At 41.8% G+C, this 14833-nt stretch overlaps 1 protein-coding gene across 1 annotated transcript in view; it reads right to left on the reverse strand.

Annotated features, from left to right (window-relative positions):
- VPS52 (VPS52 subunit of GARP complex) overlaps positions 1-14833 on the reverse strand; it is a 21881-nt gene continuing 7048 nt past the window's right edge. The window contains exons 6-11 of the mRNA XM_077788919.1: positions 11108-11283; positions 8028-8178; positions 7122-7222; positions 3489-3621; positions 1821-1878; positions 1-221 (exon numbers count right to left, since the gene is read on the reverse strand). Coding sequence (XP_077645045.1) covers positions 1-221; positions 1821-1878; positions 3489-3621; positions 7122-7222; positions 8028-8178; positions 11108-11283 — 840 coding nt within the window. The remainder of the gene's footprint in view (positions 222-1820; positions 1879-3488; positions 3622-7121; positions 7223-8027; positions 8179-11107; positions 11284-14833) is intronic.

Genomic DNA, 14833 nt, shown 5'->3' on the forward strand with positions numbered 1-14833 from the left:
TCACCGATTTTCTCCCCGTTTTTTGCTCCCAGTTTGTCCCAGTTTGTCCCAGTTCCCTCCCAGTTTGTCCCAGTTTGTCCCAGTCACCCTCTGGTCGCCCTTGGCGGCGGCGTGGGGGACGATGATCGGCGCCTCGAGCTCGCCGGGCCCGATGATGGCGCCGCGGTTGCCCAGGGTGAAGACGGTGTTGCGGCTGCGCAGCGACGGCTTCGAGAAGAACCGTGGCCCCAAAAGTCAAGGAATTCACCCCAAAAATATCCCCAAATATCCCGGAAAAAATCCCGGAAAAAATCCCCAAAAAATCCCCAAAAAAATCCCCAAAAAATCCCATTAAAAACCCCCAAAACCACCCAAAAATACCCCAGAAAAACCATAAAAATCGTCCCAAAAATCCACCAAAATCATCCCAAAAAATCCTACAAAATCATCCCAAAAATCATCTGAAAAATTCCCCAAAATCATCCCAAAAATCATCCCAAAAATTCCCCAAAATTCCCAAAAATTCCCAAAAATCACCCCAAAAATTCCCAGTCCTGGGGCAGCCCCGGTGCTGCGCAGCGCAGCGACGGCTTCAAGAAGAACCGTGGCCCCAAAAGTCAAGGAATTCACCCCAAAAATATCCTCAAAATATCCTGGAAAAAATCCCGGAAAAAATCCCGGAAAAAATCCCCAAAAAATCCCATTAAAAACCCCCAAAACCACCCAAAAATACCCCAGAAAAACCATAAAAATCGTCCCAAAAATCCACCAAAATCATCCCAAAAAATCCCCCAAAATCATCCCAAAAATCATCTGAAAAATTCCCCAAAATCACCCCAAAAATCATCCCAAAAATCATCCCAAAAATTCCCAAAAATTCCCAAAAATCATCCCAAAAATCCCCAATCCTGGGGTACCCCCAGTGCTGCGGCTGCACAGCGACGGCTTCGAGAAGAACCGTGGCCCAAAAGTCAAGGAATTCACCCCAAAAATATCCCCAAAATATCCTGGAAAAAATCCCGGAAAAAATCCCCCAAAAAAATCCCGAAAAAATCCGCAAAAAAATCCACAAAAAATCCCATTAAAAAGTCCCAAAACACCCCCAAAATACCTAAAAATCATGCCAAAAATTCAAAAAAATCCTCCCAAAAATCCCGAAAAAATGTCCCAAAAATCATCCCAAAAATTGTCCCAAATATCCCCAAAAATCCCCAAAAATCATCCCAAAAATCGTCCTAAAAATCATCCCAAAAATCGTCCTAAAAATAATTCCAAAATCACCCCAAAAATCATCCAAAAGTCCCCAAAAATCATCCCAAAAATCATCCAAAAATCCCCAAAAATCATCCCAAAAATCATCCTAAAAATCCTCAAAATCCTCAAAAAAATCCCAAAAAATCCCCAACAAATCCTGAAAATTTCCCAAAAATACATAAAAATCCTCAAAATCATCCCGAAATTCCCAAATAAATCCCCAAAATTCCAAAAATCCTGAAAAATCTCCAGAAAATCCAAAAAAATTCCCAACATTTCCCCAAAAGTGCCAAAAATTTCCCAAGAATCCCCCAAAAAAATCCCAAAAATCCCCCAAAAAATTCCCCCCAAAAATTCCCAAAAATTCCAAAAACAAACCACCCAAAAATTCCCCAAAATTGCCCAAAAATTCCCCAGAAATTCCCATAAACCCAAAAAAAATCCCCAAAAATTCTGAATAATTCCCAAAAAAACCCCCAAAAAATTCCCAAAAAATCCCCAAAAAATCTTGAAAAATTCCCCAAAATCCCCAAATTTCCCAAATTTCCCAAAATTCCCCAAATTTCCCAAAATTCCATGTGGGATATCCTTCCGGGCCGTGTCCTCGAGTCCCATCAGGTCGTCCTTGTCGGCCACTTCCTCGTACTGCGGAAAAATTCCCAAAATTCCCAAAATTCCCCAAAATTCCCACATTTTCCAAGAGTTCCACAACGTTCCCAAAAACTGCCCCAAAATTTCCCCAAAAATTCCCCCAAATTCCCCCCAAAATTCCCAAATTTCCCCAAAATTCCCAAATTTTCCCCAAAAATTCCCACAAAATTCCCCTCAAAATTCCAAAATTCCCAAAATTCCCAATGGTTACCCAAAATTTCCCAAAATTCCCCAAATTTTCCCCAAAATTCCCAACAGTTCTCCCACATTCCCAAAAGTTGTCCCAAAATTCCCCCAAAATTCCCCTCAAAGTTCCCACATTTTCTCAAAAATCCCCAAATTCCCAAATTTCCCCCCAAATTCACAACAATTCCCCAAAATTCCCCAAAAAATTCCCAAAAGTTCCCTCAAAATTCCCAAAAATTTCCCACAAAATTCCCCAAGGTTCCCAAAATTTCCCCCAAAATTTCCCCCAATTTTCATAAAAATCCCCCTCAAAATTCCCAATTTTTCAAAAAATTCCCAAATTTTCCCAAAATTCCCCAAAATTGCCCCAAAATTCCCCTCAAAATTCCCAAATTTTCCCAAAAATTCCCCCAAATTCCCAGAAAATTTGGGGAAATTTGAGGAGAAAATTTGGGGAAAATTGAGGAAAATTGGGAAATAGTTGGGAAAATTTGGGGGAAATTTGGGAAAACTTTGTGAAAAGGTTGGGAAAAGTTGGGAAGAATTGGGAAAATTGAGAAAAAAAGGGAAAATGGTGGGAAAAATGAGGGGAAAAAAGTGAAAATTTGGGAAAAATTTGGAAAAGGTTGGGAAAACTTTGTGAAAAGTTGGCGAAACTTTGGGAAAACTTTGGGAAAATTTGGGAAAAGTTTGGGAAAATTGAGGGAAAAATCTTGGGAAAATGGAGGGAAAATCTTGAGAAAAATGGGGGAAAATGGAGGGAAAATGGCGGGAAAATGGGGAAAACGCTGGGGAAAGTTGGGAAAAGTTGGGAAAAGTTGGGGAAAAAAGGGAATATTGTGGGAAAATTCCGGGAAATTTGGGAAAATTGAGGGAAAATTGAGGGAAAATTGAGGGAAAATGGCGGAAAAATTGGGAAAATCTTGAGAGAAACGAGGGAAAATGGAGGGAAAATGGCGGGAAAATGGGGAAAACACTGGGAAAACGCTGGGAAAACGCTGGGAAAAGTTGGGAAAAGTTGGGGAAAAAAGGGAATATTGTGGGAAAATTCCGTGAAATTTGGGAAAATCTTGGGAAAATGGAGGGAAAATGGAGGGAAAATCTTGAGAAAAATGAGGGAAAATGGAGGGAAAATGGCGGGAAAATGGGGAAAACGTTGGGAGAACGTTGGGAAAACGCTGGGAAAAGTTGGGAAAAGTTGGGAAAAGTTGGGGAAAAAAGGGAATATTGTGGGAAAATTCCGGGAAATTTGGGAAAATGGAGGGAAAATCTTGGGAAAATGGAGGTAAAATGGAGGGAAAATGGAGGGAAAATGGCGGGAAAATGGGGAAAACGCTGGGAAAACGCTGGGAAAATTTGGGAATTTCAGGGAAATGTTGGGAATTGTCGGGAAGTGTCGGGAATTTGGGAAGGCGCACCTGGACCTTCATGAGGCGCGCGCTGTAGGAGCGGAAGTAGGAGAAGTGGACGCGGGCCACGGTGGCCACGTAGTGCTGGCGCAGCTCCTGCGCCGCCGCCCGCTCCTGCCCCAGCAGGAAGCGGTAGAAAAACCTGGAATGGCGCGGATTTCGGGGATTTGGGGGGTTTGGGGGGTTTTTGGGGATTTTATTGGGATTTTTGGGGAGTTTATTGGGATTTTTGGGGATGTTATTGGGATTTTTGGGGATTTTATTGGGATTTTTGGGGATTTTTTAGGAATTTTGGGGATGTTATTGGGATTTTTGGGGATGTTATTGGGATTTTTGGGGATTTTATTGGGATTTTTGGGGGATATTTTAGGAATTTTGGGGATTTTATTGGGATTTTTGGGGATTTTATTGGGATTTTTGGGGAATTTTCCAGGATTTATTGGGATTTTTGGGGATTTTTTGGGGATTTATTGGGACTTTTGGGGATTTTTCGAGATTTTTGGGGATTTTCGGGATTTTTAGGGAATTTTTGGGATTTTTCGAGATTTTTGGGGATTTTATTGGGATTTTTGGGGATTTTATTGGGATTTTTGGGGATTTTATTGGGATTTTTGGGGGTTTTATTGGGATTTTATTGGGATTTTTGGGATTTTTATTGGGATTTTTGGGGATTTTTTCAGGGATTTTGGAGGATTTTTTGAGGATTTATTGGGATTTTTGGGGAATTTTCCAGGATTTATTAGGATTTTTGGGGATTTTTTGGGATTTTTTAGGGATATTTGGGGAATTTTTAGGATTTTTCAGGATTTTTAGGGAATTTTGGGGGATTTTTGGGAATTTTTTGGGATTTTTGGGGATTTTTTGGGATTTTTGGGGAATTTTTGGGATTTTTCAGGATTTTCAGGGAATTTTTCAGGATTTTGGGGAATTTGGGGGATTTTGGGGGGTTTTGGGGGGTTTTTATTGGGATTTTTATTGGGATTTTTGGGGATTTTATTGGGATTTTTGGGGATTTTTTGGGGATTTTGGGGGATTTTATTGGGATTTTGGGGGATTTTTTAGGAATTTTGGGGATTTTATTGGGATTTTGGGGGATTTTTTAGGAATTTTGGGGATTTTATTGGGATTTTGGGGGGTTTTTATTGGGATTTTTGGGGATTTTTTGGGATATTTTGGGGATTTTATTGGGATTTTATTGAGATTTTTGGGGAATTTTCCAGGATTTATTGGGATTTTTGGGGATTTTATTGGGATTTTTGGGGGTTTTATTGGGATTTTATTGGGATTTTTGGGGATTTTTTAGGAATTTTGGGGGATATTTTAGGAATTTTGGGGATTTTTTGGGATTTTTCGAGATTTTTGGGGATTTCATTGGGATTTTTGGGGATTTTTATTGGGATTTTGGGGATTTTATTGGGATTTTATTGGGATTTTTGGGGATTTTATTGGGATTTTTGGAGATTTTATTGGGATTTTGGGGATTTTATTGGGATTTTGGGGATTTTATTGGGATTTTGGGGGATTTTTGGGGGATTTTATTGGGATTTTGGGGGATTTTTTAGGAATTTTGGGGATTTTTATTGGGATTTTTGGGGGATTTTTTAGGAATTTTGGGGATTTTTATTGGGATTTTTGGGGATTTTTTCGGGGATTTTTGGGGATTTTTTGGGATTTTTTGAGATTTTTGGGGATTTTTGGGGATTTATTGGGATTTTATTGGTATTTTTGGGGATTTTATTGGGATTTTTGGGGATTTTTTTCAGGATTTTTTGGGAATTTTCGGGATTTTTAGGGAATTTTCGGGATTTTTCGAGATTTTTGGGGATTTTATTGGGATTTTTGGGAGTTTTATTGGGATTTTATTGGGATTTTTGGGGATTTTTTAGGAATTTTGGGGATTTTATTGGGATTTTATTGGGATTTTTGGGGAATTTTCCAGGATTTATTGGGATTTTTGGGGATTTTTGGGGATTTTTATTGCGATTTTTGGGGATTTTTATTGGGATTTTGGGGATTTTATTGGGATTTTGGGGATTTTATTGGGATTTTATTGGGATTTTTGGGGATTTTATTGGGATTTTTGGAGATTTTATTGGGATTTTGGGGATTTTATTGGGATTTTTTAGGAATTTTGGGGATTTTATTGGGATTTTTTGGGATTTTTTCAGGATTTTTTTGGAATTTTCGGGATTTTTAGGGAATTTTTGGGATTTTTCGAGATTTTTGGGGATTTTATTGGGATTTTTGGGGATTTTATTGGGATTTTTCGGGATTTTTTCAGGATTTTTTGGGAATTTTCGGGATTTTTAGGGAATTTTTGGGATTTTTCGAGATTTTTGGGGATTTTATTGGGATTTTTGGGGGTTTTATTGGGATTTTATTGGGATTTTTGGGGAATTTTCCAGGATTTATTGGGATTTTTGGGGATTTATTGGGATTTTTGGGGATTTTTCGGGGATTTTGGGGGATTTTTTAGGAATTTTGGGGATTTTTATTGGGATTTTTGGGGGATTTTTTAGGGATTTTGGGGATTTTTATTGGGATTTTGGGGATTTTTTCAGGGATTTATTGGGATTTTTGGGGATTTTTGGGGGATTTTGGGGGATTTTTTAGGAATTTTGGGGATTTTTATTGGGATTTTATTGGGATTTTTGGGGAATTTTCCAGGATTTATTGGGATTTTTGGGGATTTTTCGGGGATTTTGGGTGATTTTTTAGGAATTTTGGGGATTTTTATCGGGATTTTTGGGGGATTTTTTAGGAATTTTGTGGATTTTTATTGGGATTTTTGGGGATTTGTTTTGGGATTTTTGGGGATTTTTGAGGATTTTTTGGGATTTTTGGGTATTTTTCTAGATTTTTTGGGATTTTTCGGGATTTTTGGGGAATTTTTTGGGATTTTTGGGGAATTTTGCAGAATTTTTTGGGATTTTTGAGTGGGAATTTTGGGCTTTTTTTTATTTCTTCTGAGAATTTTGGGTTAGAATTTGGGGATTTTTGGGTGGGAATTTGGGGATTTTTTTTTATTATTTCTGGGAATTATTTTGGGGTGGGAATTTGGGGATTTTTTGGGGTAATTCCTGGGGTTTTTGGGTTGGAATTTGGGGATTTTTGGGGTGGGAATTTGGGGATTTTTTGGGGGGGGAATTTGGGGGTTTTTTTGGGTGGTAATTTGGGAATTTTTGGGTGGGAATTTGGGAATTTTTTGGGGTGGAAATTTGAAAATTTTGGGTGGGAATTTGGGGATTTTTTGGGGTAATTTCTTTGATTTTAGGAGTGGGAATTTGGGGATTTTGGATGAGAATTTCGGGATTTTTTTAACGTAATCTCTGGGAATTTGGGGTGGGAATTTGGGGATTTTAGGGGTGGGAATTTGGGGATTTTTTGGGGGAAAATTTTGGGGGATTTTGGGAGAATTTCCTGACTTGGATTTTGGGTTAGAATTTGGGTGGAAATTTGGGGATTTTTGGGGTGGAAATTTGGGCATTTTTTTTTATTATTTCTGGGAATTTTGGGGTGGGAATTTGGGGATTTTGGATGAGAATTTCGGGATTTTTTTAACGTAATCTCTGGGAATTTGGGGTGGGAATTTGGGGATTTTTTGGGGGAAAATTTTGGGGGATTTTGGGGGAATTTCCTGACTTGAACTTGAGCAGGGAGTTCTGCGGGATCTGGTAATTCGTCATCGGCTTCCGGAAGGAGAAAATCTTCTGCAGCACGAACTCGCGGATCTTCGTCACCGCCTGCGGAAATTCGGGAAAAATTCGGGAAAATTCGGGAAAATTTGGGAAAAATTTGGGATTTTGGGAATTTAGAGAATCCCAGTTTGTCCCAGTTTGTCCCAGTTTGTCCCAGTTTGTCCCAGGCCCCATTGGCAGCACGAACTCGCGGATCTTCGTCACCGCCTAAGGAAATTCGGGAAAATTTGGGAAAATTTGGGAAAAATTGGGAAAATTTTGGAATTTTTGTGTGGGAATTTGGGAATTTTTGGGGCAGGAATTTCGGGAATTTTTGGGTGGGAATCTGGGAATTTTTGGGTCAGAATTTTGGGACATTTGAGCGGGAATTTTGGGAATTTTTGGGTGGGAATTTGGGGGTTTTGGGGCAGGAATTTTGGGATTTTTTGGGTGGGAATTTTGGGGAATTTTTTCATTGGAATTTGGGAATTTTTGGGTGGGAATTTGGGGGATTTGGGGCAGGAATTTTGGAATTTTTTTGTGCAATTCCCGGGCCGCGATTTTTGCGATTTTTTTTGCGTAAATTCCCGAATTTTGGGGCCGCGACTTTTGCGATTTTTTTGCGTAAATTCCCGAATTTTGGGGCCGTGATTTTTGCGATTTTTTGCGTAAATTCCCGAATTTTGGGGCCATGATTTTTGCGATGTTTTTGCGTAAATTCCCGAATTTTGGGGCCGTGATTTTTGCGATTTTTTTGCGTAAATTCCCGAATTTTGGGGTCGCGACTATTGCGATTTTTTTGCGTAAATTCCCGAATTTTGGGGCTGTGATTTTCGGGATTTTTGGGCCGGAATTCCCGGGATTTTGGCACCTTGATGCGGAGCTTGTCCAGCACGTGCTGGACGTCGGCGCAGGCCAGCGTGTCGCGGAACGCTTCCTCCTTCACCGCCCCGATCTGCGCGTCCAGCGCCCGCAGCTGCTCCAGGAACTCCGGAGACGTCACCGGCGCCTCCAGGATCACGCTGGGCACGAGAAATGGGGTGAAAATGGCAAAAAATGGGAAAATTCCCATCAAAATCCAGCAAAAAATGGGAATTTTCCATTAAAATCCCATTGAAATCCCATTGAAATCCCATCAAAATCCCGCAGCTGCTCCAGGAACTCCGGAGACGTCACCGGCGCCTCCAGGATCACGCTGGGCACGCAAAATGGGGTGAAAATGGCAAAAAATGGGAAAATTCCCATCAAAATCCAGCAAAAAATGGGAATTTTCCATTAAAATCCCGTTAAAATCCCATCAAATCCCATTGAAATCCCATCAAAATCCTGCAGCTGCTCCAGGAACTCCGGAGACGTCACCGGCGCCTCCAGGATCACGCTGGGCACGAGAAATGGGGTGAAAATGGCAAAAAATGGGAAAATTCCCATCAAAATCCAGAAAAAAATGGGAATTTTCCATCAAAAAATGGGAATTTTCCATTAAAATCCCGTTAAAATCCCGTTAAAATCCCATCGAAATCCTGCAGCTGCTCCAGGAACTCCGGAGACGTCACCGGCGCCTCCAGGATCACGCTGGGCACGAGAAATGGGGTGAAAACGGCCAAAAACGGGAAAATTCCCATCAAAATCCAGCAAAAAATGGGAATTTTCCATTAAAATCCATCAAAAAATGGGAATTTTCCATTGAAATCCATCAAAAAATGGGTTTTTTCTGTCACAATCCCATTGAAATCCCATCAAATTCCATGGAGACTCCATTGAAATCCCGAAACATTCCATGGAAATCCCAAAAAAATCACACGAAAATCCCATGGAAATCCCAGGAAAATTCCATATAATCCTATGGAAATCCTATCAAATCCCATAAAAATCTCATTTAAATCCCATAAAATTCCATGGAAATTCCACTGAAATCCCACAAAATCCCAGGGAAATTCCGGCCTGCAGAAAAATCCCATTTTCCCATCCCAAAATCCCATTTTTTTCTCCCCAAACTCATTTTCTTTAGGAATTTTTTATCCAAAATCCCATTTTTTAAGAATTCTTTACCCAAAAACCCATTTTTGGGGAATTCTTTACCCAAAATCCCATTTTTTGGGAATTTCTCTCCAAAATCCCATTTTTTTTTAGGAATTTTCTCCCCTAAATCCCTTTCTTTGAGAATTCTCTCCCAAAATCCCATTTTTTGGTCCCAAAATCCCATTTCTTTCCCCCAAACCCCATTTCTTGGGATTTTTTTTCCCCAAAATTCCCATTTTTCCCCCCAAACTCCTGGTTATTTTGAATTCTCTCCTCAAATTCCATTTTTTCATCCCCAAACCCCATTTTCCTGTTTTTTTCCCCAAAAAATCCCATTTTTATGTCCCAAAATCCCATTTTTTGCTCCCAAAACCCCAATTTTTCCCCCCAAACCCCAATTTTTTTTCATTTTTCCCCAAAATTCCCATTTTTTTCCCCAAATTCCCATCTTTTTTCGTTTTCACCCCTGATCATGTCGAGGTCACCACCGTCCCGGGCCGCAGAAAAATCCCATTTTTGCTCCCCAAAATCCCATTTTTCTGCCCCAAACCCCCATTTTTTCCCCTGAAATCCCATTTTTTTGGGGGATTTTTTCCCCAAATTCCCGTTTTTTCCCCCAAAATTCCCATTTTCCCCTTTTCACGCCTGATCATGTCGGGGTCACCACCATCCCTGGCCACAGAAAAATCCCATTTTTGCTCCCCAAAATCCCATTTTTGCTCCCCAAAACCCCATTTTTTTTCCCCCAAACCCCATTTTTTTTTTATTTTTTCCCCAAAACTCCCCTTTTTCTCCCCAAAATCCCCGATTTTCCCACCTGATCATCTCGGGGGGCACCACCAGCTGCTCCAGCAGCCCCCAGCCCTGGCTACACAAAAATCCCATTTTTGCTCCCCAAAATCCCATTTTTCTGCCCCAAAACCCCATTTTTTTTCCCACAAATCCCATTTTTTTGGGGGATTTTTTCCCCAAATTCCCGGTTTTTCCCCCAAAATTCCCATTTTTTCCCATTTTCACGCCTGATCATGTCGGGGTCACCACCGACCCCGGCCGCAGAAAAATCCCATTTTTGCTCCCCAAAATCCCATTTTTGCTCCCCAAAACCCCATTTTTTTTCCCCCAAACCCCATTTTTTTTTTATTTTTTCCCCAAAATTCCCCTTTTTCTCCCCAAAATCCCCGATTTTCCCACCTGATCATCTCGGGGGGCACCACCAGCTGCTCCAGCAGCCCCCAGCCCTAGTTACACAAAAATCCTATTTTTGCTCCCCAAAATCCCATTTTTCTGCCCCAAACCCCCATTTTTTTCCCGCAAATCCCTTTTTTTTGGGATTTTTCCCCAAATTCCCGTTTTTTCCCCCAAAATTCCCATTTTTTCCCCTTTTCACGCCTGATCATGTCGGGGTCACCACCGACCCCGGCCGCAGAAAAATCCCATTTTTGCTCCCCAAAATCCCATTTTTTGCTCCCAAAACCCCATTTTTTTTCCCCCAAACCCCATTTTTTTTTTATTTTTTCCCCAAAATTCCCCTTTTTCTCCCCAAAATCCCCGATTTTCCCACCTGATCATCTCGGGGGGCACCACCAGCTGCTCCAGCAGCCCCCAGCCCTAGTTACACAAAAATCCTATTTTTGCTCCCCAAAATCCCATTTTTCTGCCCCAAACCCCCATTTTTTTCCCGCAAATCCCTTTTTTTTGGGATTTTTCCCCAAATTCCCGTTTTTTCCCCCAAAATTCCCATTTTTTCCCCTTTTCACGCCTGATCATGTCGGGGTCACCACTCCGCCCTGGCCGCAGAAAAATCCCATTTTTGCTCCCCAAAATCCCATTTTTTGCTCCCGAAACCCCATTTTTTTTCCCCCAAACCCCATTTTTTTTTTATTTTTTCCCCAAAACTCCCCTTTTTCTCCCCAAAATCCCCGATTTTCCCACCTGATCATCTCGGGGGGCACCACCAGCTGGTCCAGGAGCCCCCCGAGCCGCTCCCGGACCTGGCGCCGGTTCTGCAGCCGCAGGTTCATGGCCCCGGCCTGGCCCTGCAGCGCCCGGATCTCCCAGCTCAGCGAGCTCAGCGAGCTCTGGAAGGAGCCCAGCATCTCCTCCATGCGCTGCCAAAATTTGGGGATTTTTGGGGATTTTTTTCCGGGGGTTTTGGGGCTTTTTTGGGCTATTTTGGGGCTTTTTTTGGCAATTTTAGGGCATTTTTTGGGCAATTTTAGGGCTTTTTTTAGGGGTTTTAGAGCGATTTTTTTGGTGTTTTCTCACTTTTTTCGGGGAGCTTGGGGACATTTGGGGACAGTTTGGGGATTTTTGGGGATTTTTGGGGATTTTTTCCCGGGGTTTTGGGGCTTTTTTTGGCAATTTTAGGGCATTTTTTGGGCAATTTTAGAGCATTTTTTAGGGGTTTTAGAGCGATTTTTTTGGTGTTTTCTCACTTTTTTAGGGGAGTTTGGGGATTTTTGGGGATTTTTGGGGATTTTTTCCAGAGGTTTTGGGGCTTTTTTTGGCAATTTCTGGGCAATTTTGGGGATTTTTAGGGAGTTTTGGAGCCATTTGGAGCCATTTGGGGACAATTTGGGGACAATTTGGGGACATTTGGGGACATTTTGGGGCTGGGCTCTCCCAGCTCAGCGAGCTCTGGAAGGAGCCCAGCATCTCCTCCATGCGCTGCCAAAATTTGGGGATTTTTGGGGATTTTTGGAGATTTTTTTCCGGGGGTTTTGGGGCTTTTTTGGGCTATTTTGGGGCTTTTTTTGGCAATTTTAGGGCATTTTTTCGGCAATTTTAGGGCATTTTTTAGGGGTTTTAGGAGCGATTTTTGGGGTGTTTTCTGGTATTTTGGGGACATTTAGGGACACTTTGGGGACATTTAGGGAAAATTTGGGGATTTTTTGGGGATTTTTTCCCGGGGTTTTGGGGCTTTTTTTGGCATTTTTAGGGCATTTTTTGGGCAATTTTAGAGCATTTTTTAGGGGTTTTAGGAGCGATTTTTTTTGGTGTTTTCTCACTTTTTTAGGGGAGTTTGGGGATTTTTGGGATTTTTGGGGATTTTTTCCAGAGGTTTTGGGGCTTTTTTTGGCAATTTCTGGGCAATTTTGGGGATTTTTAGGGAGTTTTGGAGCCATTTGGAGCCATTTGGGGACAATTTGGGGACAATTTGGGGACATTTGGGGACATTTTGGGGCTGGGCTCTCCCAGCTCAGCGAGCTCTGGAAGGAGCCCAGCATCTCCTCCATGCGCTGCCAAAATTTGGGGACAATTTGGGGATTTTTGGGGATTTTTTTCCGGGGGTTTTGGGGCTTTTTTGGGCAATTTTGGGGCTTTTTTTGGCAATTTTAGGGCATTTTTTGGGCAATTTTAGGGCATTTTTTAGGGGTTTTAGGAGCGATTTTTTGGGTGTTTTGTCACTTTTTTAGGGGAGCTTGGGGACATTTGGGGACAATTTGGGGATTTTTGGGATTTTTGGGGATTTTTTCCCGGGGTTTTGGGGCTTTTTTTGGCAATTTTAGGGCTTTTTTTGGGGGGTTTTGGGAGCATTTTTAGGGGATGTTGGGGCTCCTTTAGGGGGTTTTGGGGACAATTTGAGAATTTTTGGGGATTTCTTGGGATTTTTTTCCCAGGGGTTTTAGGGGTTTTTTTGGCAATTTCTGGGCAATTTTGGGGATTTTTAGGGAGTTTTGGAGCCATTTGGGGACATTCGGGGACAATTTGGGGACATTTTGGGGCTGGGCTCTCCCAGCTCAGCGAGCTCTGGAAGGAGCCCAGCATCTCCTCCATGCGCTGCCAAAATTTGGGGATTTTTGGGGATTTTTGGGGATTTTTTTCGGGGGGTTTTGGGGCTTTTTTGGGCAATTTTTGGGCTTTTTTTGGCAATTTTAGGGCATTTTTTTGGCAATTTTAGGGCATTTTTGGGGCAATTTTAGGGCATTTTTTAGGGGTTTTAGGAGCGATTTTTTTGGTGTTTTCTCACTTTTTTCAGTGAGCTTGGGGACATTTTGGGGACAATTTGGGGACATTTGGGGACAATTTGGGGATTTTTGGGGATTTTTTGGGGATTTTTTCCCGGGGTTTTGGGGCTTTTTTTGGTAATTTTAGGGCTTTTCTGGGGGGTTTTGGGAGCATTTTTAGGAGATGTTTGGGCTCCTTTAGGGGGTTTTGGGGACATTTAGGGACAATTTGGGGACAATTTGAGAATTTTTGGGGATTTCTTGGGATTTTTTTCCCAGGGGTTTTAGGGGTTTTTTTTGGCAATTTCTGGGCAATTTTGGGGATTTTTAGGGAGTTTTGGAGCCATTTGGGGACATCTGGAGACATTTTGGGGACATTTGGGGACATTTTGGGGCTGGGCTCTCCCAGCTCAGCGAGCTCTGGAAGGAGCCCAGCATCTCCTCCATGCGCTGCCAAAATCTGGGGATTTTTGGGGATTTTTGGGGATTTTTTTCCGGGGGTTTTGGGGCTTTTTTGGGCAATTTTGGGGCTTTTTTTGGCAATTTTAGGGCATTTTTTGGGCAATTTTAGGGTATTTTTTAGGGGTTTTAGGAGCGATTTTTTTGGTGTTTTCTCACTTTTTTCGGGGATCTTGAGGACATTTGGGGACAATTTGGGGACATTTGGGGACAATTAGGGGATTTTTGGGGATTTTTGGGGATTTTTTCCAGAGGTTTTGGGGCTTTTTTTGGCAATTTTAGGGCTTTTTTGGGGGGTTTTGGGAGCATTTTTAGGAGATGTTGGGGCTCCTTTAGGGGGTTTTGGGGACAATTTGGGGACATTTGGGGACAATTTGGGAACAATTTGGGGACAATTTGGGGATTTTTGGGGATTTTTTTCCGGGGGTTTTGGGGCTTTTTTGGGCAATTTTGGGGCTTTTTTGGGCAATTTTAGGGCATTTTTGGGGCAATTTTAGGGCATTTTTTAGGGGTTTTAGAGCGATTTTTTTGGTGTTTTCTCACTTTTTTAGGGGAGTTTGGGGATTTTTGGGGATTTTTTGGGGATTTTTTCCAGAGGTTTTGGGGCTTTTTTTGGCAATTTTAGGGCTTTATTGGGGGGTTTTGGGAGCATTTTTAGGAGATGTTGGGGCTCCTTTAGGGGGTTTTGGGGACATTTACGGACAATTTGGGGACAATTTGAGAATTTTTGGGTATTTCTTGGGATTTTTTTCCCAGGGGTTTTAGAGGATTTTTTGGCAATTTCTGGGCAATTTTGGGGATTTTTAGGGAGTTTTGGAGCCATTTGGGGACATTTGGGGACATTTTGGGGCTGGGCTCTCCCAGCTCAGCGAGCTCTGGAAGGAGCCCAGCATCTCCTCCATGCGCTGCCAAAATTTGGGGATTTTTGGGGATTTTTGGGGATTTTTTTCCGGGGGTTTTGGGGCTTTTTTGGGCAATTTTTGGGCTTTTTTTGGCAATTTTAGGGCATTTTTTGGGCATTTTTTAGGGGTTTTAGGAGCGATTTTTTGGGTGTTTTGTCACTTTTTTCGGGGAGCTTGGGGACATTTGGGGACAATTTGGGGATTTTTGGGGATTTTTTGGGATTTTTTCCCAGGGTTTTGGGGCTTTTTTTGGCATTTTTAGGGCATTTTTTGGGCAATTTTAGAGCATTTTTTAGGGGTTTTAGGAGCGATTTTTTTTGGTGTTTTCTCACTTTTTTAGGGGAGTTTGG

The sequence above is a fragment of the Lonchura striata genome, chromosome 29, assembly GCF_046129695.1.
Source record: "Lonchura striata isolate bLonStr1 chromosome 29, bLonStr1.mat, whole genome shotgun sequence".
Taxonomy (NCBI): Eukaryota; Metazoa; Chordata; class Aves; order Passeriformes; family Estrildidae; genus Lonchura; species Lonchura striata.